We start from the raw sequence: 25,531 nt of genomic DNA on the forward strand, positions 1-25,531 counted from the left end.
GAGAGTTTCTCTGTTCCTTTCTAGTCTTTGTCACTTTTGGTCTTTCTTTCCCACTCAAAAAGTTCCCTTTGATAGTTCTTGCAGGGCTAGTTCAGTGGTCACAAACTCCTTTAGTGTTTGTTTGTCTGGGAAACTCTTTATCTCTCCTTCTATTCTGAATGACAGCCTTGCTGGATAGAGTTTTCTTGACTGCATATTTTTCCCATTCAGCACATTGAATATAACATGCCACTCTCTTCTGGCCTGCCAAATTTTTGTGGAGAGATCTGCTGATAATCTTATACATCTTCCCTTTTAAGGGACTTCTTTTGTCTTGCTGCTTTTATGATTTTTTTTCTTTATCTCTATATATTGCAAATTTAACTGCAGTACATCTTAGTGTTGGCCTGTTTTTGTTGATTTTGATGGGATTTCTCTCTGCTTTCTGGATTTGGAAGTCTATTTCCTTCCCCAGATTAGGTAATTTTTCAGCTATAATTTCCTCAAATAAACCTTCTTCTCCCCTTTCTCTCTTCTTCCGCTGGGGATATGATAAGAATGTTATTATGTTATGTTATTATGTTTCATGAGTCACTCTGTTGCCTAAGTCTGCTTTCAGGATTCAAGATTTTTCTTTCCCTCCTCTTTTTGGTTTCATTATTTTCCATAATTGCATCATCTGTATCACTTATTCTTTCCTCTGTTTCTTCCATCCTTGAAGTCATTACATCCAGTCAGTTTCATATCTCTGTTACTGCATTTTTCCTTTTGGCCTGATTTGTTTGTAGCTCTTTTATCTTTATGGTAAGGCTCTCCCTGATGACTTCTATGCTTTTCTCAAGTCCAACTAGTATCCTTATGATTGTTGCTTTAAATTCTGGCTCAGGCATATTATGTATCTCTGTTTTGATTAGATCCCTGAACATGACCTTTTCTTGTTCTTTCTTTTGTGATGAATTCCTCCATCTTGACATTTTGTCTAGGTCTCTGTCTTTCCCTGTATGTCAAGAAAGTCTGTTATAGTTTTTTCTCCTGAAAGCAATGGCTTTATGAAGAATAGGTCTACAATAGCCAAGTTATGGAAAGAGCCCCAGTGCCCATCGAGTGATGAATGGATAAAGAAGCTGTGGCATATACATGCAACGGAATATTACTCAGCCATAAAATGGAATGAAATCTTGCCATTTATAACAACGTTGATAGATCTAGAGAGTATTATGCCAAGCAAAATCAGTCAGTCATAGTAAGACTAATATCATATGATTTCACTCATATGTGGAAGTTAAGAAACAAAACAGATGAACATGGGGAAAAACGAGAGAGGAAAGCATAAACGGACTCTTAGGTATAGAGAACAAACTGAGTGTTGCCGGAGGGGAGATTGGTGGGGAGATGTGTTAATAGGGTGATGGCTATTCAGGAGGGCATTTGTGATGAGCAATGGGTGTTGTATGTAAGTGATGCATCAATGACTCCTACACCTGAAACTAACATCACACTGTATGTTAACTAATTGGAATTTAAATATAAACTTGGGAGAAGAAAAATGAAAGAGAGATAAAGACTGTCCAAACAAAATCTGAGGGACTCCATCACCACCAGACCTGCCTTTTAAGAAATGCTGAAGGGAGTTCTTCAAGGTGAAACAAAGGGGACACTAAGCAGCAACTCAATACTAATAAAATATGAAACTCATTGGTCAAGGTAAATATATAGACAAATGAAAGAACACTGCATTAGTATAATGGTGGTGAGTAAACAAATTTAAATTCAAATATAAAAGTTAAAAGAAAATTATTATAGGGGTGCCTGGCTGGCTCAGTCAGTAGAGCATGTGACTCTTGATCTCAGGATCGTGAGTTCAAGCCCCACGCTGGGCATAGAATGTACTTAAAAAAAGAAAATTATTACAAATAACTATAAGTAAAATATGTTTAATGATACATAATAGGAATAAATGTAAACTGTGACAATAAGTTAAAGTGGGGCAGGAGAAGTTAAAGTGTAGAGTTTTTGTGGGATTGAACTTAAGTTGTTATCAACTTAAACTATACTGTTACAAAATATCTTATGTAAGTCCCAAGGTAACCAGAAAAAAATACCTTTGGAATTTACACAAAAGAAAAATATAAATGTTTCAAAGCATATGATACAAAAAATCAACAAAACACAAAAAAAGACACCTCAGGGGGTGCCTGGGTTGCTCAGTCAGTTAAGCATCTGCCTTTGGCTCAGGTCATGATCCCAGGGTCCTGGGATGGGGTCCCGCATCAGGCTCCTTGCTCAGTGGGGAGCCTGCTTCTCCCTCTGCCCCTCCCCCTGCTCATGCTCCCTCTCCTTCTCTTTCTCTCAAATAAATAAAATCTTTTTAAAAAAGACACCTCAGTTATTAATATGTCATATTAACAGGTTCTATTTTATACCTCTTATACAAGGTATTTTCTTTCTTAGAACAAGGAATAATCCTTTATAAATGATCTGCCTGTCCTGCCCCATACACCCTACCAGAAATTGTTTAAGATCTACAGGAGGCTCTTTGTACTTACAAGTAAACTAACTTCAAAAGGCTGGAAATATGTAGTTCAAAAGTGATTCAGAAATTTTGAAAGCAGGATGAGTAAATGGCAAAAAAATAAGGTATACACTTGAAAAGATATGCAAATAGAAATTTTGAGATTATCTGAAGCCATAGAACTAAGGCATACATCTAAAAGTTGGTGTAGCTATTCGTTTGGAAAGAAACAAATCACAGTATTTGTTCAGATCATTGGCTATTCTTTTAATTAAAATTTTTGTTCATAAGACGTTTAAAATAACAATGCAATGGCTTAAGCATCACCAGAGTCAACTTGAATTAAAGAATTCTTAGAGCTTAGGGCACAAAGGGATTGTCAAGGAGTTCATCTGAGAACTATGTATTAACAATTATATCAGGATCCCCCAGCTCAGTCATATAGCACAATTTTTGGTTCATAGGTTAAATCTGGTATTTCAGGTGAGATACTCTCCAGCACAAACATGAAGTGTGGTCTACAGCAGGGGAATATAACTTGGACAAATCTGAGGACCTGGGTTATAGGAACAGTCAAATTGACCTGATCATACTTCAGTTCAAATCTCTGCTCCTGGGACGCCTGGGTGGCTCAGTTGGTTAAGCATCTGCCTTCGGCTCAGGTCACAATTGGGATTGGTCCCGAATCAACTCCTTGCTCTGCAGGGGGCCTGCTTCTCCCTCTGCCTGCCACTCCCCCTGCTTGTGCTCTCTCTCTCTCTGACAAATAAATGAAATCTTTTAAAAAAAAATCTCTGCTCCTTCACTTACTATCTGTGTGACAGTGTCAAGTTAATCTCATTACATTTGTTTTGTTATCAGTAAAATAACAGATAATAGATAACAAATACAGCCTACCTCCTAAGGTTGTTGAAAGACTTAAACGAGATAACTAAAGCATACTGCATAGAAAATAGAGTTTATATTAATATGAATTCTCTTTTGCCTTCTCCCAACTCTACTATTCAGAATGTAACTCTAAATTAGTTCCCTAAGTCTCAATTTTCTCACCTGTAAAATAGGAATTATAATACTTAGCCTCACTACTCCATAAGGTTGAATGAGATAACCTATATATAAGTGCTTTCTAAAGGTACTATGTAGATGTATGCGAAGGATTTCTATTGATACAAGCAATTGGTTTGTTGCTTCCCATAATTTTTAGGGATTATATCAAATTTAGAGCTCACAACCTAAAATGAAGTTTACAGTTATCTCAATTACTACAGGAGAATTTTCCAGCTTTTGCTTTATCTGGCTTCATGCCTCCATAAAAATGTGAGCAAGAGAGCTAAATTCAAATTTGTCAATTCTGTTATTAGCATTTTTGGTTTCGGTTTCCATGCTGCTTAATATTGTCCTTTGGTTTTCAAAGTTCCATACTATCCATGACCTCTACCACCATGGAGAATTTCAAGATTTTCACTCATTTTTCTTTGTATCTGTTCTAGCACATAGCAACATGCCTGGCAAATAGTAAGGGCTCAACTAGCATTTCTTAACTGAATGATTTCATGGTTCTGTCGGTATGTGTGAAGAAGGCTGCACTTGAAGTCAAAACACTGGGGTTTCTGTCTTGGTTCTGCTTTTTGGATGTGTGACCTTGGACAAGTCACTTTAGGAAAAAGAATCACACAGATAAGTTCTCTAAAGGGGGCTTAGTAAACCTCAAGCTTTTTTTGAAAATTAAATGAGAGAATGTGTAGAAGCGTTTTGTAAATTACAAACACCAAATTTTAGGTGTTATTATGAATACTCATTAGTGAATTGTGCTTTAATAGCATCTTAAATAACTAGATACATAGATTTGCTAATGATTATTGGTTAATATAGGTAAGTGTATGTATGGGTATTTCCTATGAGTGAAAATACAAGACACACTAGCAATTGTACTGCCCTAACTCATATTCTGTGGCATTGAGAACGAAGCCATTTGCCTGATGAGAAACTAGACAAAAATGACTACAGTACAGTGTTAGTCGTGTAATATCTCAAGATACCATTTTAAAGTCATTACTTCATTTAAATTACTGATAACGAAACAATACTGTACTGCAGTGTTTTCCTGTAGAGCATCCATTGGCAAAGTAGCCAGATTTGTCTTTTAAACCCAGAGACCCTTTGAACTACATTCAGTGCTAGGTGGAAAAATGCACAAGCTTTCAAAAGTGACTGGGATTACAGTTCTAGGCTGCAATTCTTATCATCCAATCAAATTTAAACTCTATAATTACAGATAATAGTGTACTGACCTAGAGGGTTAGGAACAAAGCAGAGAAAATGGGAGTGAAACAAAGGGATAAAAATACCATGAATACAAATACCAAAACAACAAACAAACAAAAAATTGAAAACAGAGAGCCAGATCAAGGCTCAAGTCCCGCCAGAGGCCGGGATATTCCTCTTATCTGTTACTCATGTTACTTTCAATCTCTCATGTGTTGCTTATGTGCCTCTGTGGAAAAGAAAATTTTAAGAATTGTTTTTTTTTTTTTGGAAGGCAAAATAGAATTATAGAATGTCAAAATTGGAAGAACATTTAGGAGTCAAATAGCTAACGCATCTCACTGATAGATGGGGAAAGGCAAGTCCAGAGAGGGAAAGGGACTTGTTAAATGCCACTCAACATTTTTTTTTAGCAGAATTACCAGGTTTCTGATGTTCACGTTATAGCTCAAAGGTAGGCCATGAGAACCTGCATTTTAACAAGATCTCCGGTTGTTCTAACACCACACTGGTGTTGAAAAGTACTGCTGCCTTGACATTCTTTCCCAAAAGAATCAAAAAAGTGTTCTTCCAAGTACTTAAAATAAACAAAGTGGTCGTGGATCTGAAATGCTGTCAGAATCCCCATGGTAACCGTTCAGTGTAGGTCCCAGCGAATAAAGAAGATAAGGAAAACTCTAGCGGTCAAGCACACTCGGGAAGCTGCAGTTTGTGGAACAGTCTAGTAGAGGGCGGGCTCTTTGGCAGCCTGCCAGGCAGTTTTTACTTCCCTTTTGGTGACACAGACAAGCTGACTGAAGATGCAGTTACCGAAGTATAATCTCTCGGCCAAGACACAAAGTCTAAAACCAATGGGCCTTATATATGTAATCATTTTATCACTCTCCACCCCTAGATTTTTCTGGCTCTACCACACACCCAGAGTTTTGCAGGCAGAACCCCTAAGGGCTCCTGGAAGAGCCTGCCACCAGCCAACCCTGGCCTCATCCCGTCCGCCAGGCTAACGTGTGGGAACCCAGGCAGCCGGGGGACTCAAAGGGTTACAAGCAGTTCGCTGGAGAGCGACAGGGAGAGAAGCCAATAGTGTCGAGGCAGGCCGTACGTCCGGTGTGGGCGGGGCAGGGACGCAGCGCGCCGAGGGGAACCTACCGAAGTCGGGGGGTGAGAGGGCCAACCCCGGGTAAGAGTTTGGAAGCGTCCAGGGCGAACAGGAGAGCTGATGAGCATCGGCCCCTTCTCCCTGCGCTCCTGCAGCCTTCCGGGTCGGTAGCCGCAGGGACAGCCCGGGGCCTGGTGTACGGCCATGGACTTACGGTGTTCGGACTCCGTGCCTTGTCACAGTCAGAAAGCAAACTCTGTCTCTACCCGAAGCTCCGAGCCGCTGCGACCTGGCGACCTGATCTCAGACCAGGCCGGGGGAAACAGCGCCTTCAAGGCCAAGCCGACTCTCCTCGCAGGGCATGCTCTTTCTAGCGTACCGGCTGAGCTGGGTCCTCCGGCGTGCAGCGCGGCCAGCCTCAACTTAGAGAGCAGCGGTGGCGGTGGCAACTGTGACGCACCAACCAGCGAATCCCTCCTAGAGGACCGCGAAGTCTCCGAGCAGATCGGGGCGCAGCTTAAACTGCTGCCTATGAATGATCAGATCCGGGAACTGCAGACCATCATCCGGGACAAGTGAGCCGAGATCAGAAGGGGAAGGGGACGTGGAGGGTGTCTCAAGGCGGGGGAGGAGGGGACAGGGACTGGAAGTAAAAGGGCTCAGGGGGAATGTTTTGGACTCTGGGAATCTAGTTTGTGCGGATGGGGCAGGGCAGGGTGTCACGTGACTCAGGCCGCCAACCCTGTCTTTCCTAGTCCCTGCGTTTAACATCGCCGGGTAAGAGGAGGAATACTTTTAAGTAGCCCCCGGCTCCCTTTTTGTCTCTTCTGAGCGAATCCTAATCCTCAGCCAGTTCTGGCTGTAAACGCGCCCACGCTATCTGTCCAGTGCTGGTCTATCACCCAGAAGTGGTTGCTGCCGAGGTTATGCCACGCCACAAATCACCTCGGGCTCACAAATAGAAATAAAGCAATTTCAAGGGAATTCTGTGGTGCTCAACAAGTTCTCTGGCCGTTTAGTGTTTGCTACTGCAAATACGTCATTTTGCCTAAGGGCTTTCAGTGTTGGAGTTTGGGTTTTGTTGGTCACGTGGAAGCTTATCATTCAGCTCTTATCAGGATTCGTTTTCGTGAAGTTACAGAACCTCAAATGTTTCCTGTAGAGTTAATGGCGCAAAGGGGAACCTAAAGGAATCTTTGGCGCCCCCTCCTAATCCCACAAACAGCCAAGTAAAATCCCACAAATAGCCAAAAAAGTAATGTTAAATTCTGTCTTGAGATCTCAAAACTCATGTTGTAGGTGGGGTTTTTCAAGGGAGATATGTACTATGATAAACCACAGCTGGTTTCTATATTGGCAGCACCTTAAATGAGTAGCTGCTGCATGTCGAAGCACTCCTTTTTCAGTGGGTCCCTTAATCTTTTAAAATTGCTGCTGGGTCAAGATGTCATTCTCTAAATCATACTGTAGTAACTTTTTCTTCATACTATTGTTAATAGGCTCCCTATTTGTTTCCTGGCCTTCAGTTTTTCTGCCGTCCGCATACTCTCACATATTCCTGAACAATCTTAATATAGAGCTTTGATTACCCTACTCAGCAGCCTTCCTTGGCTTCTTAGAGCCTATCAGTTAAAGTCCAGGATCCTGACCTTGACATTAAGGCCTCTCTTCGTGGTTCCTAGGAACTATTCTGAAAGGTCCTTGATTCTGCTCTCCTCTGAAATTCTCTTTACTCCTTCCTTTACTCCTCTTCGTTTTCATATCCTACCTATTCTTCAAGATCAAACCCAGCATTCTTCTGTCAAGAAGCTTTCCTTTAATCGTTCTTCCTTGCTGATCTTCCCTGGCTTTTTAAATACAAGATTCACCTTCTGTTTTGTATGTCGTTATTTGTGTATCAGTCTTGTCTCACCTATTAGATGTAATGAATCAATATTGAAAACTACTGTGGTCATGTGATCTAATAGATGGAAATGGTGATCTTAAAAAGTAGGAGGTATAGGTTTGATAGTTGCAGTAGGGGAAGCTGAAATAAAACTCATCTGTAGAACAAAGAAAATAGGATGATGAGTCTTGTTCCTGTAGATCAGGAGTTACTGACCTTGACTCTTGGACACCACCGCACCTGTGGATGGGTTTCAGGGACTTGGTGAACTATCAGAAATGATTTGGGAAATATTCTTCATTATGTGTATTTTAATGATTGTTTTTAAATAACATCTTTATTGAGATATAATTTGCATGCCATATAATACACCATTTAAAGTGCACAATTGAGTGTTTTTTAAGTGTGTTCATGGCTGTGCACCCATCACCACAATCGATTTTAGAACATCTTCATTACCTCAGCAAGAAAGCCTGTGCACATGAGCAGTCACTCCCCATTGCCCCTCAACCCACCCAACCACTAATCTGGACAACTGCTGATATACTTTCTGTCTCTGTTAAGTTGCCTATTCTGGACATTTCATATAAATGGAGTCATGTAACATATGGTCTTTTGTGTGACTAGTTTCTTTCATTTAGCATAATGTTTTCAAGTGTCATCCACATTGTATCAGTACACCATTCCTTTTTTACCTGAGTGATATTCCACTGTATTGATGATATACCACATTTTGTTTATCTGTCCTCAGACAATGGATGTTTGGGTGGTTTCCACTCTTTAGCTATTATGAATAATGCTACTATGAACATTTGCATATGTGCCTTTTTTTTTAATGGGATAAGGATTCGTTAGCTTTCATTACATTTCACAAAGGGGTCTTCATGACAATGTAAGGATAAACTGTTGCTGTAGGATTTGGAGAGGGCATGGAGTTCAGCATTCATATATGACAGCATCAATACTTGATTTTACTGCATTGTTCAGAAAATCCTGGGTTGTATAGTAAACCTGAGTGTAAGTGAAATCTTTTTTTGTTTTTTCCTTTTCTGAGTTTGGAAAGAGACAGCAGGATCCAGAGTGATCTTAGGCAAGATGTTTAGCATCTCTGTGCTTCAGCTTTATCATTTGTTAAATGAGGATGTGGTAATATCTCATGGAACTCCTGGGATGCTGAAACAAGATACTGTCTGAACGTTTGTTACAAACTGTGAAGAGCTGTGCCAGCCTTTGTGTTTCGATTTGTGCATGGTTCTAATTGCATTCATAAGGGCCAGGAGACAGTAAAAGGAATTTAACTATACATAGAACTCACATTCTTTTTTTTTTAACTTTAAAAGATTTTATTTATTTGACAGAGAGAGAGCACAAGCAGGAGGAGTGGCAGGCAGAGGGAGAAGCAGGTTTTCCGGTGAGCAGGGAGCCCGATGCGGGGCTCGATCCCGGGACTCTGGGATCATGACCTGAGCCGAAGGCAGACGCCTAACGACTGAGCCACCCAGGCGCCCCTACACGTGAATTTTCTAACTGCCTTTTAGGCGAGGAAGGAGGAGTCACCTCTTTAAACTATGCATACTCTTGTTAATAATGTTTATCGGGCATGTCCTAGTAACGTCTCACCAACTAGTCTGTACTCCAGGGAGGCACAAAGAAAATCTGGCCTGGCACAGTACCAGACACATAAGGGAATTAATATTCAATCATTATAAAAAAAATAAACTTCTGAATGACTGAAGCCAGGATTCTAAGGGAAAATGATAGTTTCTCTTCTTTTTCTACCTGATTTTGAACACTTAGATTAAACTCTGCTTTGAGGTGCAAGTAAATATTGACATTATTTTAATAGCTTTTTAAGAGGGTGCTAGAGATTGTGGCCTTGCTGACTTGTATCTGGCAGGTAGTAAAAGCAATATATATATATTTTTAGTTTTTCACATCAGATTAGTTTTGCTCCAAGTACTTCACTGGGGGAAGGGGGTTTCTGAGGGTGAAGGAAGGGGGCAGAAAATCATTTACAAAACATCTGCATACCATGGCAAACCTTGGAGTTATTCTTTATTGTAGTGATCACATTATAACAAAACAGCTCTGGAAATAGAGTTTATGTTTTCAGAGCTTTAACTAACCATTAACTCTAAATAAAACATTCCTTTGGTTTAAACCTGCCGGAAAAGCTTTTATGTTCCACTTTGCTTTTACCTGTTGCTTAAAAAAATCAAAATCAAAAACAAACACAACCATAATAGAACTGAATTTGAGTCTGTTTAGTTCTTTTTTCTTAGGTTACCAGGTAAAATACAGGACACCCAGTTAAATTTGAATTCAGATAAACAATGAACTTTTTTTCGTATATCCTAAACATTGAATGGGACATACTTCTGAAATACAAATTTAACTGGGTGTCCTGTATTTTTATTTGCTAAATCTGGCAACCCTATGTTAACCCTAACTTCTCCCACCCCAAATATTGAAAATAATCCTTATTTTTAATTAATTAATTTTAAAAAATTGTTATTTAATTTCTAGTTAATTAATATAGTGTAATATTGGTTTCAGGGGTAGAATTTAGTGATTCATCACTTACATATAAAATACAGTGCTCATCATAACAAGTGTCCTCCTTAATACCCACCACCCATCTAGCCCATCCCCCACCCACCTCTTCCATTAACCCTGTTTGTTCTCTGTCCTTAAGAGTCTCTTATGGTTTGTTTCACTCTCTCTTTTTTGCTTTTTTCCCCTTCACATATGTTCATCTTTTTTACTTCTTAAATTTCACGTATGAATGAAAGCATACGATATTTGTCTTTCTCTGACTTATTTCGCTTAGCATAAAACACTGTAGCGCCATCCACCTTGTTGCAAATGGCAAAAATTCATTCTTTTTATGACTGAGTAATATTCCATTGTATGTATATATCACTTCTTTATCCATTCATCAGTCATTGGGCATTTGGGCTCTTCCCATAGTTTGGCTGTTGTGGATAGTGCTGCAATAAACATCCAGGTGCATATACCCCTTCAAATCTATACTTTTGAATCCTTTGGGGGAAATACCTAGGAGTGCAATTGCTGGGTCCTAGGGTAGCTCTATTTTTAACTTTTTGAGGAACCTCCATACTGTTTTCCAGAGTGTCTGCACCAGTTTGCATTCCCACCCACAGTGTAAGAGAGTTCCCCTTTCTCCAAATCCTTGCCAGGATGCAAAGTTGTTGACTTTAGCCATTCTGACAGGTGTGAGGTGGTATCTCATTGTACTTATGATTTGCACTTCCCTGATGATGAGTGATGTTGAGCATCTTTTCATGTGTCTGTTGGCCATCTGGATGTCTTCTTTGGAGAAATGCCTATTCATGTCTTCTGCCCATTTTTTAACTGGATTATTTGTGTTTTGAGTGCTGAGTTTTATAAGTTCTTCATAGATTTTGGGTACTAACCCTTTATCAGATATGTCATTTGAAAATATGTTTTCTTCCTCCGTAGGCTCCCTTTATTTTTGTTGATTGTTTCCTATGCTGTGCAGAAGCTTTATATTTTTATGAAGTCCCAGTAGTTCATTTTTCCTTTTGTTTCCCTTGCCTCAGGAGATGTATCTAGCAGGAAGTTAATACTGCCGATGTCACAGTAGTTACTGCCATTGTTCCCCTCTAGGATTTTAATAGTTTAATAGATTTTAATAGCCTCCTTTCTCACATTCAGGTTTTCTGCATTTTGAATTTATTTTGTGTTTGGTGTAAGAAAGAGTTCCAGCTTCATTCTTCTGCATGTTGCTGTCCAGTTTTCCCAAAACCATTATTTGAAGAGACTTTTTTTCCATTGGATATTCTTTCCTGTTTTATCAAAGGTTAGTTGACCACATAGCTGTGGGTCCATTTCTGGGTTCTCTGTTCTGTTCCATTGATCTATGTGTCTGTTTTTGTGCCAGTACCGTACTGTCTTGATGATTACAGCTTTGTAATAGAGCTTGATGTCCGGAATCATGATGCCTCCAGCTTTGCTTTCTTCAAAATTGCTTTGGCTGTTCAGGGTCTTTTGTAGTTTCATACAAATTATAGGATTGTTTGTTCTAGCTCTATGAAAAATGCTGGTGGTATTTTGATAGGGATTGCATTAAATGTGTACGTTGCTTTGGGTAGTATAGACATGTTAATAATGTTTGTTCTTCCAATCCATGGCATTGGAATTTTTTCCCATTTCTTTGTATCTTCCATTTCTTTCTTAAGTTTCTATAGTTTTCAGAGTGTAGATCTTTTATCTTGTTGATTAGGTTTATTCCTATTCTTCCAATCCATGGCATTGGAATTTTTTCCCATTTCTTTGTATCTTCCATTTCTTTCTTAAGTTTCTATAGTTTTCAGAGTGTAGATCTTTTATCTTGTTGATTAGGTTTATTCCTAGGTATCTTATGGTTTTGGGTGCATTTGTAAATGGGATGGATTCCTTGATTCCTTTTTCTGCTCCTCCATTATTGGTGTGTAGAAACGCAACAGATTTCTATACACTAATTTTATATCTTGCAACTTTGCTGAATTAATTAATTAATTACATATAAAACACAGTGCTCATCATAACAAGTGTCTTCCTTAATACCCACCACCCATCTAGCCCATCCCCCACCCACCTCTTCCATTAACCCTCAGTTTGTTCTCTGTCCTTAAGAGTCTCTTATGGTTTGTTTCACTCTCTCTTTTTGCTTTTTTTCCCTTCATATATGTTCATCTTTTTTGCTTCTTAAATTCCACGTTTGACAATGGATCGTGGATCACCACATCAAAAACTAATGATGTATGGTGACTAGCATAACATAATAAAATTAAAAAATTTTAAAAAAATAATAAATTCTCATTTTTCAGGTGGTCCCTTTAAAAAAATTCCACATTTGAGTGGAAATCATATGGTATTTGTCTTTCTCCTACTTATTAAAAGTGTAGCACTTTTGTGGTGGAGTCTTTCGGTTTTCTATATAGAGTATCATGTTGTCTACAAGTAGTGACAATTTGACTTCTTTGCCGCTTTGTAAGCCTTTTATTTTTTTGTATGTTGTCTCATTGCTGATCCTAAGATTTCCAATAGTATGTTAAATAGTAGTGGTGAGTGTGAACATCCCTGTCTTGTTCCTGACCATAGAGGAAAAGCTCTTAGGGTTTCCCCATTGAGTAGGATATTAGTTGTGGATCTTTCATATATGACCTTTATGATGTTGAAGTATGTTCCCTCTATTCCTCCTTGTTGAGGGTTTTTTATCAAGAATGGATGCTATATTTTGTCAAATGCTTTTTCTGCATCGATTGAGAGGATCGTATGGTTCTTATCCTTTCTTTTATTAATGTGGTGTATCACATTGGTTGATTTGTGAATATTGAACCACCCCTGCAGCCGGGAATACATCCCAGTTGATTGTGGTGAATAATTCTAATGTCTTGTTGAATATGATTTGCTAGTATTTTATTGAGAATTTTTACATCCATGTTCATCAGGGATATGGGCCTGTAATTCTTTTTAGTGGGGTCATTGTCTGGTTTTGTAATCAAGGTAATGTTGGCTTCATAGAACGAATTTGGAAGTTTTCTTCCATTTCTGTTTTTTGGAACAGTTTGAGAAGAATAGATATTAAATTCTTCTTTAAATATCTGGTAGAATTCCCCTAGAAAGCCATCTGGCCCTGGACTTTTGTTTGTTAGGAGATTTTTGATCACTGATTCAATTTCTTTACTGGTTATGGGTTTGTTCAAATTTTCTATTTCTTCCTGTTTCAGTTTTGGTCATTCGTATGTTTCTAGGAATTTGTCCATTTCTTTCAGATTGCCCAGTTTGTTGGCATATAACTTTTCATAATATTCTCTTGTAATTGTTTCTATTTCTGTGGTGTTGGTTGTGATCTCTCCTCTTTCATTCATGATTTTATTTATTTGGGTTCTTTCTCTTTTCTTTTTGATAAGTCTGGCTAGGGGTTTATCAGTTTTTTTCTTCCAAATATGCAGCTCTTAGTTTCATTGATCTTTTCTAGTTTTTTTGGTTTCTATATCATTTATTTCTGCTCTCATCTTTATTATTTCCCTTCTTCTGCTGGCTTTAGGCTTTATTTGCTGTTCCTTTTCTAGCTCCTTTAGGTGTATGGTTAGGCTGTGTATTTGAGACTTTTCTTCCTTCTGGAGGTAGGCTTGTGTTGCTCTATACTTCCCTCTTACGACCAGCTTTGCTACCTCCCAAAGGTTTTGGACTGTTGTATTTTCATTTTCATTTGCTTCCATGTATCATTCAATCATTTTTTTTCATCTTTAATTTCCTGGTTAACCCATTCATTCTTTAGTTGGATGTTCTTTAAAACCTCCATGTATTTGTGGTCTTCCCAGATTTTTTCTTGTGGTTGACCTCAAGTTTCAAAGCATTGTGGTCTGAAAATACACATGGTCTGAACTCAGTCTTTTTGTACCCATTGAGGGCTGACTGATTTGTGACCTTGTATTTTGATCTATTCTGGAGAATGTTCCATGTGCACTTGAAAAGAATGTGTATTCTAGTCTTTAGGATAAAATGTTCTGAATATGTATGTTAAGTCCATCTGGTCCAGTGTGTCATTCAAAGCCATTGTTTCCTTCTTGATTTTCTGTTCAGATGGTGTGTGCATTGCTGTAAGTGTGGTGTTAAAGTACCCTGCTATTATTGTATTATTATCAGTAAGTTTCTTTATATATGTTATTAATTGATTTATATATTTGGGTGCTCCTAAGTTGGGGGCATAAATATTTACAATTGTTACATCTTCTTGATGGATAGACCCCTTAATTATGATATAGTGCCCTTCATCTCTTGTTACAATCTTTGGTTTAAAATCTAGTTTGTCTGATGTAAGTGTGGCTAAGGTGACTTTCTTTTGATGTCCACTAATGGATATGATAGATGGTTCTCCATCCCCTCATTTTCCATCTGCAGGTGTCTTTAGGTCTAAAATGAGTCTCTTGTAACTCTTAATGATAGTAAACAAACTGAGGGTTGATGGAGGGAGGTGGGTGGGGGGATGGGCTTGATGGGTGATGGGTATTAAAGAAGGTACTTGTTATGATGATCACTGGGTGTTGTAAGTCATGAACCTCTGAATTCTGCTCCTGCAACCAGTATTGTACTTTATGTTAAATAACTAGAATTTATATAAAAATTTGAAAAAAAAGAAATATATGTCTTAATAATGACAGTAAAAAAAAATAAAATGAGTCTTGTAAGCAGCATATAGATAGATGGATCTTGGTTTGTTGTTTTTTTTTTTATCCATTCTAGTACCCTATGTCTTTTGATTGTAGTATTTAGTCCATTTACTTTCAGAGTGATTATTGATAGATAAGAATTGATGGACTCTGAAAAACAAACTGAGGGTTCTAGAGGGGAGGGGGGTAGGGGGATGGGTTAGCCTGGTGATGGGTATTAAAGAGGGCACATACTGAATGGAGCACTGGGTGTTATACGCAAACAATGAATCATGAAACACTACATCAAAAACTAATGATGTAATGTGTGGTGATTAACATAACATAATAATAAAAAAAAGAATGAAAAAAAAGAATTTAGTGCCATTGTATTAACTGTAAAGTTGGTATTTCTGGTGATGTTCTCTGTTCCTTCCTAATCTTTGTCCCTTTTGGTCTTCTTTTTTTCCCCATCTAAAGAGGCCTCTTTTATATTTCTTGCAGGGCTGGTTTAGTGGTCATGAACTCCTTTTGTTTTGTCTGTCTGGGAAACTCTTTATCTGTCCTTCTGTTCTGAATGAAGGCCTTGCTGGATAAAATATTCTTGGCTGCATATTTTTCCCATGCAGCGTATTGAACATATCATGGCACTTTCTTCTGGCCAGCCAAGAATTTATGGAGATATCTGTTGGGAGCCTGTTCTGTCTTCCCTTATAGGTTAAGGACTTTTTTTCCCTTAATGCTTTCAGGATTCTTTCCTTGTCTGTGTATTTTGTGAATTTGGCTATGATATGTCTTGGTGATCATCAACTTTTGTTGAATTTAATGGGAGTTCTCTGTGCTTTTTTGGATTTCAGTGTCTGTTTCTTTCCCCAGATTAGGATAGTTTTCAGCTATAATTTGTTCAAATAAACCTCCTTTCTCTCTCTCTTCTCCTGGGACTTCTATTATAGAAATACTATGCTTCATGGAGTTGCTGAGTTTCCTAAGTCTACATTCATGATCTAATACTTTTCTTTCCCTCTTCTTTTCAGTTTCATTATTTTCCATACTTTTATCTTCTATATCACTGCTTTGTTCCTCTGCTTTGTCTATCCTCATTGTCACGGCAACCATTCAGGTTTGCATCTTGGTTGTAGTATTTTTAATTTTGGCCTTACTAGATGTTAGTTCTTTTATCTCTGCAATAAGGGATTCTCCGGTGTCTTCTATGCTTTTCTCAAGCCCAACTAGTATCTTTATAATTGTTGATTTGAATTCTGGTTCAGACATCTTACTTGTATCTGTATTGAATAGATCCCTGGCCATGACTTCTTCCTGTTCTTTCTTTTGGGGTGAATTCCTCCACCTTGTCATTTACTGTAGGTCACTGTTTTTTGTGTGTGTGGTTGTTAGAAAAGCCTGTTATATTCCTGCTCCTGAGGGTAATGGCTATATTAAGAAGAGGTAAAAAAAAAAAAAAAAAAAGCTAGATCCTGTTTCCCCTAGAGTTGAAGCTTTGCAGCAGTCTATGATCAGTAGACTTGGTGCATGTGAGGGATTTGTGCTGGTCTTCAGGGGGGAGGGGCCTGATGCACTGATTGGTAGATTTGCCTCCGTGGAGATGCACCTGCAGGGCGTGGGGAGGGGAAGCCGGAGGATGCTTGGTGCAAGTAGCTCCAACTTCCACTGGGTGGCGCTGTGTTGCTCACTGAAGTAGGTTCGTGCTGATTCGGGGGGGGCGGAGGGGCGGGGGATGGGGGGCGGAGGGGCGGGGGATGGGGTGGGGAGGATGGGCAATGGCATAGCTCTGCTCTCTTGTCCCCGGAGCAGAGAGTTCCTGTCCACCACTCTTCAGGAAGCCCTCACGGAAAAGCAAATATTCACCCCTCTTGTGTCCCTGTTGTCTGACAGAGCCCTGCCTCTAAGCTGTCTACATGCCAAGCGGTACAGAACTCCTGTGTTTTATCTCAGGCACACGGCTGGGTTTCAAAACTCCAAACTCCGATGTTTAGGGACCTGGTGCATGTGGACCCATGCTGATCCTCTGAGGGAGGGTCTCCCCACACTGTGGATGGTGCCCGTTAGCACAATCACACAGTGGCTGGAGTTTATGGTGAAGTGCAGCAAAAAGCTGGCACCAAGGTTTGCTGCCCTCAGCAGGTGTCTGTGTTCCTATGCTAATAAATGGGGTCTCACATTGGCATCCGCTAGCTTTTTTGTCCCCCGAGAGGCTGTTCCACCGCCCCCAAATGCCCTACAAGAAGGGGAACTGTTTCTCCCTGTGCAACCCACGGGATCCTCAGAGCACACTGGCCGCTCCTGGGCCTCTGCCCTCCTTCCCCCCAGGAGCACCGCTCTGCCTGCCAGGCTCCACCCAGCAGTGTCCCAGACTTCTAAAACTTCAGATTTTGGGCTCCAATGCTCGTAAAAACTTGCAATAATCAGCCACTCTAGTTTTCCCAGTGAATGAACACCATTCTCTCTCTCTGGGTAAGTCTCTCTCTGGTGCAGTTCCCTGCATGCTGCCTTCTCTCTGTTTCTCTCTTTCCTCTCTCTGAGATTAAGGCTCCCTCCCCTCCACAGCACCCATAATTCTTTGCTCCCTGTATCACGTCCTACCTCCAGGATGTGGCTTCTTTTCTCTCTAGTTCTCTAGTTTGTTCTCTCACCATTCAGATTGATCTCTCGGATGTTTGGAAAGTTTTAATATTTATCTAGCTGTGATTTAGAGACAAGGCAAGCCTAGGGTCCCCCTACCTCTGTGCCATCTTAACTCCCTCCTCGGGCCTTGTTTCTTAAATGATACCCAAATCAGTGCTACTGGGATTTGATTTCAGTTCAGTTGTTTTAAGTTATGGGTCAGAGGTTCTGATGTAAAAATCTTTGAAAAGGGTATGTTCTTGTATGTGTTCACTTTTTTTTTTTACAAGCCATGTTACAATGGCAGCTTCTCCCTCTTAAGAAGGAGCATTTTGATGATGTTTTCTTATTTGCCTACCAGACTCTGTTTCATTGTTTGCATTGTGTGTTCATGCCAGTCTGATTTGCAGGGAGAGAAATTAAAATACATCTCAAACTGTCACCTTTAGAAAACATTCCCTTATTAGAGCAAAATAAATAATGGCTTTACTCAGGGGCTTGGAATTGGAGAGCTTCAGGCTGGGAAGTACCTTGAAGTACTTCACCTCTGTAAGCCTATTTTCGTCACTTAATGGAATCTACCTCTTAAGATAGATTCCCCCATCCTCCCACCCCCGTCCCCTCTAAAACCCTCAGTTTGAGGAGTAGATCAGATAATGCACCAAAAGTGCTTAATACTTGGCACCAAGGAAGTTTTTAATAGATAGTGACCTGTGGGAAAGAAGGGAGTAATGTATGAATATATATTAGGTACCTGCTGTAACTTTCAGAACTTTTTAGAAAAGCTTTATAGGTACATCTTTGTACACCTAGTGTGTGTGTGTAGTTGTTAAAATGGTTCTTCTAAATAAAAGGGGGGGAGCTGTCAAGTCTATTCTGAATGAAGAGAAGTAGCGGAGAGTGATCAAATGGCAATTTCTGCTGTAGAAATTGAAGTTGTAATTGTCCCAGGGGAGGACATCATCCAACACACTAGAGAATTCCTCTAGTAGTAGTAGTAGTAGTAGTAGTAGTAGTAGTAGTAGTCGTAGTAGTCGTAGTAGTAGTAAGGACTAGAACGAACAGGGGAGAGGATCTCTACTTGAAGTCTTAATTTTTTAATATTATAAAAACCTTCCTCTGTCATAGTTTTGTGATAAGTAAATAGAGTTCAGTGAGATTCAAGAGGTTCCATCTTGGTTTGCATTTGCTATGAGACATGCATGTTTTTAAATATACACAATTGCTGAAGCCTCTATAGAATTTTCTTTTTAAAGGTTTTATTTATTTGACAGAGAGTGAGAGAGAGAGAGAGCCAGAGAGCACAAGTGGAGAAACAGCAGAGGGAGCAGGAGAAGCAGGCTCCCCGCTGAGCAGGGAGCCCGATGTGATGTGATACAATGCGATGCCATGCGTGGGACTCGGTTCCCAGGACCCTGGGATCATGACCTGAGCTGAAGGCAGACGCTTAACCAACTGGACCACCCAGGTGCCCTGCCTCTGTAGAAATTTTAAGGTGTTTTATAGACAGCATTAATAGGGAAGAGTCAGGCTTACCAAGTCCACATTAAAACGAGGATTTGACTTCCTGCATCATTCTCATTTTTTTGTTGTTTCATTGTGAAGATAATTTTTTTTAAATGGCTACCTTTGGCTTTCATTTTGTTGCTACAGATGTGTGACACATTTGTTGGGGGAGGGGAGTGTCAAGAAAAGTGTATTCGCAGATATGATTAGGTCTGCATTGTTAATCCTGTTCGGAGGTTGTATAATTTATTTACATATTTATTTTTAAAAGATTGTATTTATTTATTTGACAGAGAGAGACACAGCGAGAGAGGGAACACAAGCAGGGGGGGTGGGGGAGGGAGAAGCAGGCTTCCCGCCAAGCAGGGAGCCTGATGCGGGGCTCGATCCCAGGGCCCCAGGATCACGACCTGAGCCGAAGGCAGGTGCTTAACGACTGAGCCACCCAGGTGCCCCTGGAGGTTGTACAATTAAAAAAAAAAATGCTCAGTTTAACACTAATTAGATTTCCATGTTCTGAATTAAGAGTGTCTGGATATTGCTGTTTAAATATTTAATATTTGATCATTTGGCTATATTTTCGAATATTCCAGGAATATGTATCAGTTTTTGTTGCTTTGTGACAATTTTGCATTCAATTTTATTTCAGACTGTTATTAGATAGAAAATGATTAAAGTGACTTTCAGAACCTTGTTTTTAGTATGAGAGTTTTTTAAAAAAATGATTTTGAGACAAGTGAATAGAGTTACAACTTGAAACACAGTGTATGGAGTGAATAGGACCTGGGTTTACATTGAAACTCCTTTCTTAACAAACACTTCAGTGCAGTGTTGGGCCGAAAGTAGGGGCTCAGAGAATATGTGCAACTTGTTGATCTGACAAGTATATATCCGTTTTATGAAACTCTAGTGTTAACAGTGTTAAGGATTTAGATGTGAATAATGAAGACCACTGTAGTTTTCAAAAAATGCAGTCAACTTACAATGTTCTAACTGTAGTTTAATTTCTAAATTGATTTAAAGTACACAGTATGGGTCTTGAACAGTGTGGGTCTAAAACGACAGGAGACGGGTTGGTAATTATTGTTTGTAGTGGGATGACTTGGAGCAGTAAATGCTTTAATTGGAAGTCAAATAGCTATCAAGAGATGACAGTTCTGGCATGTACTTGTTTGGAATGTAGAGGAGGTGATGATTATGGAAAAGCTATCTGCTGAGGCTGATATTTTGGGGGAGAATATGAAAGGTGTGAAAATGTCTGATTTTCAGGTAAAATAATAGACTTGCACAACTCTGATCACTTAACCTAATGTGGCTTTTCTATGTAATAAGCTTGTGTGAAACTGTTCAGACATTAAAAACAAATATTTCAGATGTGTTCCCAAGAAATAGTACTGAAAATTCTGAGGCAAATCCAGATTTTTCCTCCCTATTGAAAAACTGTTCTGGCTGTCTAGATTGTTTGTATAGGTCTAGCAAACAGAAAGTATGCTTCAGTATTTTTTGTAGTTCACTAGCTTTTATTTCCTTGACAAGCAGATTGTGAAGATGAATTCCAGAAATGAAAGGTGCTAGTGTAATAGTGTAGTTTTATTTGAAAACCACAGTACATGAAATAGTCTGTTTTATTTATTTAATTTACTGTTTTTTGAGTATAGTTGACACACAGTGTTCTGTTAGTATATATACGTGGAACCACAAGTTTACACGTTACGCCGCGCTCCCCACAATGGAGCTACCATCTGTCACCATCCAGCACTATTACAATATCATGGACTATATTCCTTATGCTGTGCCTTTTATTCCCCTGATTTACTCATTCCGTAACTGGAAGCCTGTATCTCCCACTCACCTTCACCCATTTTGCCCATCCCCTATCCCCCTCCCCTCTGGCAACCAGTAGTTTGTTCTTTAAACACAGCCTGTTTTAAATGGGCTGTGTGCGTGCGTGTGTGTGTGTGTGTGTGTGTGTGTGTGTGTGTGTGTGTGTGTATAGTTTTCTGAGTTTAGGGAATATTTATATATAAAGAATACAAACCTATATTCTTGCTCAGTTATGGTTCATATTTTAGAGAGTTAATATCTGTAATATGATAGAACTGTGGTTACTCTGAGAAACCAAATGTTGTTTGTGTCAGGGATATTTCATTGCTTTTTCCTGTCAGAAAAAGTAAATGCAGCTTGGGGAAAAAAGGTGTAGTGATTAATGGTATACTGAGATAATACACGCTTGCATATTGCCATTTTGATGCTGTGTTGGGGGAATATTATAGGTATGCTATGGATAGGCAGATGGGGAATTTTAAGTACATAAACTGTAAATCAGTCTGTTCAGTCAAATCATTTCCCTTATATGGGAGAAGGGAGTGGAACAATACTAGATTTTTATGTACAGAAAAAAAATGTCAGCCTTTTAACATCCCCTTTTGGGTCCGTTAGGTGGGTAGGTGCAACCTTGCATTATTATTACTTGGGCACCTCAGGATATGAAAGTGTTGACCAGCAGGATATGTACAGGAAAATGGCAGAAAGATCTAGGGGATAAAGTATTTGATTGAAAAAAACAAAAAAACAGGCCAAAGGAACAAATTATCAATAATTTGAGAAAGAGGTCTTGGAAGTTAGGTTATGTATTCTTGAAAACAGTGGCAAAAGTAGAGGATTTATTTGTATCATTCTCATTCCAAAAAGGATTAGAGACAAAGTAGATGGGTTACTTATATTGGTGATGTGGGTTTTAGATCAAGGTGAATGGAGAGGGAGAATGGGAAGAAGCTGGTTTTCATACTGTGGAAGTTTTTCTCTTAACTTGAGCTGTGGGCTTGCTGCCATCTTGCAGGGGAGCTTCATTCGGCTCCCGCTTGGATAATATAGACTTGGGCAGCTCAGTGGGAGACTGCATGATCTTTTCAATTGCTGTCTCTAGTGTTGATATCAAGTAAGCATTTTCAATAATATTTATCAAGTCATTCCATTTAAGTTCCTGTATCCTAGTGAAAAAATATCTTGCTTCAGTGATAGTTTGTACATGTAAGCTTTTAGGCTTTTAGTATGTAATAGGTCTTAATAGCATTGTTACTATATGTATTATGTAATATTTTCCCATAAAGCTCTAATCTGGACTAAAATTTATACTACTTTCTTTCTAGGACAGCCAGTAGAGGGGACTTCATGTTTTCTGCGGATCGTTTGGTAGGTGGAGGCTTTCCATTTTTGTTTCATTGTTCCTAGTGATATAATCATAGTAGGCCAAGTGACTTTTTTGTTCTAGAGAATCCTGGGGGGTGAGAGATCGTGCCAAGTAATCATCATCCTGGCAGGCTTCTGAAGTATTGTTTCTACTCGTTCATTAAAGCTGTGCCTCAATCCCTTTCACCTCAAAGCATTGCCCATGAACTCGTTCTCTGTAATTCTGAGGCACTTCTACCTCTCAAGTGGATCTTGGCAACCCTTAAAGATGTCATCTTAGGGCAGTGAAGTGAAGTACATTAAAAGAAAACCAAAGATGTAAGGAGACCTAGTAGTTACCCTTGTGGTATTCATTTAATACAGAAACACTAATACCCCCTCTTGTAGTTTACCTGGAGGGTTACTTATTTTACTGTACTTTTCTGTACTATCCTCACATGTGAAATACTAAGTTGGGCTGTGTATGCTTCCCTCAGGGACTTCCTGTTAAGGATTGGCCAAGCCCAGTTCAGTTTATTTATCTATTTTTAAATTTGCAAAGGAGACCTTTTTTGTAAATTTAAAAAAAATTTTAAAATTTAAATTCAATTAGCCAACATATAGTACATCATTAGTTTTAGATGGAGAGTTCAGCAATTCATCAGTTGCATATAACACCCAGTGGCCATCACATCACGTGCCCTCCTTAATGCCCATCACCCAGTTACCCCATCCCCCCACCCACCTCCCCTCCAGCAACCCTCAGTTTGTTTCCTGGAGTCCAGAGCCTCTCATCGTTTGTCTCCTTCTCTGATTTCTTCCCATTCAGTTTTCCCTCCCTTCCCCTATGATCCTCTGCGCTGTTTCTTATATTCCACACATAGGAGTGAAAGCATATGATACATGTCTTTCTCTGTTTGACTTACTTCGCTCAGCATAATACTCTCCAGTTCCATCCACATCCATGTCAATGGTCAGTGTTCATCCTTTTTGATAAGCCCAATTCAGTTTAGCTAGTGAGGTCTGAGAGGATCTCAGGCTGAATTGGGTTGTTTTCAGGTAAAGCACTCTATTTCCTTCTTGTGTTTCCATCTAAGTGTGCTCAGTGCTTGAAATAAGGTTGACACATCTTCTGCTGTGCTATTAGTATTCATCTGTTGATGAAGTATATACTGAACTCGAGTCAGGCCCTGGGCTAGGCGGTGTTGCAGGGGGAGGAGATTCAGCAGTACAGAATACAGACATTGTCCCTGATCTCATGGAGTTTACAATCGAAATGCTGTTGGCAGTATTTAGTGTGGGAAAGAAAGAAAAGTGGCTTGTTATCCTCACAGGTGTAATCAGAGAATAGAGGATAGATTATTAAAGGGAGCGCGAGGGGGAAAAAGGCGTGAAACTTTTCATTTAGATTTTCCCTGGGGAAAATACTAATTCCAAAGGAGTGTAGGCAGCTCCTGTTGTGCTTTTAGCTTTAAGTATTTCTGGTTCAGAGGCCACTTCTCTTTGCAATCATTTGAGCTTCCGGGGGCAGTAATAACCCTTGGATGGCATCAAGGTCAGTGTATTTGGCACTCCTGGAGTGATAGGTCATTCTGTCTTTATGCTTTTTTTCTTAAGATTTTATTTTATTTTATTATTTGAGAGCACAAGCAGGGAGAGCAGCAGGCAGAGGCAGAGGGAGAAGCAGGCTCCTCGCTGAGCAGGGAGCCCGACGCAGGACTTGATCCCAGGACCCTGAGATCATGACCTGAGCCGAAGGCAGACACTTAACCCACTGAGCCACCCGGGCGCCTCTGTCTTTATGCTTTTATCAAACCAAAGGAACGGGTTCAAGGAGGAAGGAACCTGTGTCATTGGCTGCTGTGGAGAAAACAGAAGTGTTGGTGTTCATTAGTAGAAAATGGTTCCTCTTTCTTTTGCTTTCTTTGCCTTTTGTCTATAGGCAGTAGGAGTTAAGTTCATGGTTATTGTAAAATGCTTGCTTGAAAGGGCAGGCATTATATCTTAATCAAATCAAATAGTAAGGACCCATGACAATTGACATGAGGGAATGGTAATTTGGACCTCTCTATTCTCTGCAGTTGGCTTTGAAGGTTCTGATACTGGGAGAGTGTGTGGAGGGTCTTTTGTGGTTGTGGTGGGGACTGGAGCTATTTAGGTTTCTGGTATTGAGGATTTCTAGCACACTGTCTGTTGGGTCCCATTATAGGTGACATTAATTCTATCCTGGATTTGTCAGGATTGGCTTCCCTGGCACTCAGATCTTGAGTTCTTTCTATTTAGTCACCCTTCTGCTGGTTTTATGTTCTCCTATAAGGCTTGGACATACTAATTTCTGTCCCAGAGTTGCAGGAGATGGGCAGGAGGTAAGACTGTCTAGAAAGAGTGTTACAGGTAGCTCAGTCCATTAAGTGCCTGACTCTTGATTTTGGCTCAGGTCGTGATCTCAGGGTCGTGAGATAGAGTCCTATGTTGAGCTCCATACTCAGCGTGGAGTCTGCATGAGACTTTCCCTCTCCCTTTGCCCACTTACTCCCCCCACCCATGCTCTCTCTCTCAAATAAATATATAAATCTTAAAAAAAAAAAAAAAAGACGGGTGTTACTAGGAGATCTAGGCTATCCAAAGAAAAGGATCCTTTTCTTCCCTTCAACTTGCTCCTAAGAAACATTCACCTCAGGGCGCCTGGGTGGCTCAGTCGTTAAGTGTCTGCCTTCGGCTCAGGTCATGATCCCAGGGTCCTGGGATCGAGCCCCGCATCGGGCTCCCTGCTCCGCGGGAAGCCTGCTTCTCCCTCTCCCACTCCCCCTGCTTGTGTTCCCTCTCTTGCTGTGTCTTTCTCTGTCAAATAAATAAATAAAATCTTGAAAAAAAAAAACATTCCCCTCCACCGAAGGTGGTGGCTAGGGATGAGTGTGCATACATACACAGTATTCGTCAGGTCCCTGGGCCCTCTGGTACTTCAGGCTGACAAAGTGCTGGCCCATTTAGCATTGATCATTTTAATGGCAGCAAGGTGTGGTGTTGTGATGACAGAACATGGTATTTCTCCCTGCTTTTCCTAATTCTTAATCAATAATGTAATATTGATTAGAGAAAATGTGCATTGCAGACTCAGCACTGCCTTAATTGTAGTAGGCTCTGGGTGCTCATAGGAATATCATATCTGGGTTTTGGAGGCTGTTCCTAATAGCTCTGATAGATTCCTTCCTCTGTACCACACATTAAGATCATTAGGAGCCTTTTTTTTTTTTTTTTTTTAAGCCAAGAAGCCCCAGTGCATTCTACTGGCACCTACTTCAAGCTCAGGAAAT

The 25,531-nt window shown here is 39.8% G+C and overlaps 1 protein-coding gene across 7 annotated transcripts in view; it reads left to right on the plus strand.

Moving 5' to 3' along the window:
* Positions 1-5,879: 5,879 nt before the first annotated feature.
* The window catches only part of UPRT (uracil phosphoribosyltransferase homolog), a 107,089-nt gene continuing 87,437 nt past the window's right edge, over positions 5,880-25,531 (plus strand). For all 7 annotated transcript variants that reach the window (XR_012374801.1, XM_073880890.1, XM_073880892.1 and 4 more), the window contains exons 1-2: positions 5,880-6,430; positions 22,199-22,241. Coding sequence is in view for 6 of the 7 variants with exons in the window: in XM_073880890.1 (XP_073736991.1) it covers positions 6,060-6,430; positions 22,199-22,241 (414 nt within the window). In the remaining variant the exon portion in view is untranslated. The remainder of the gene's footprint in view (positions 6,431-22,198; positions 22,242-25,531) is intronic.

The sequence above is a fragment of the Callorhinus ursinus genome, unplaced genomic scaffold (assembly GCF_003265705.2).
Source record: "Callorhinus ursinus isolate GAN/ISIS: 27379988/994484 unplaced genomic scaffold, GSC_fseal_2.0 scaffold40, whole genome shotgun sequence".
NCBI classification, from domain to species: Eukaryota; Metazoa; Chordata; class Mammalia; order Carnivora; family Otariidae; genus Callorhinus; species Callorhinus ursinus.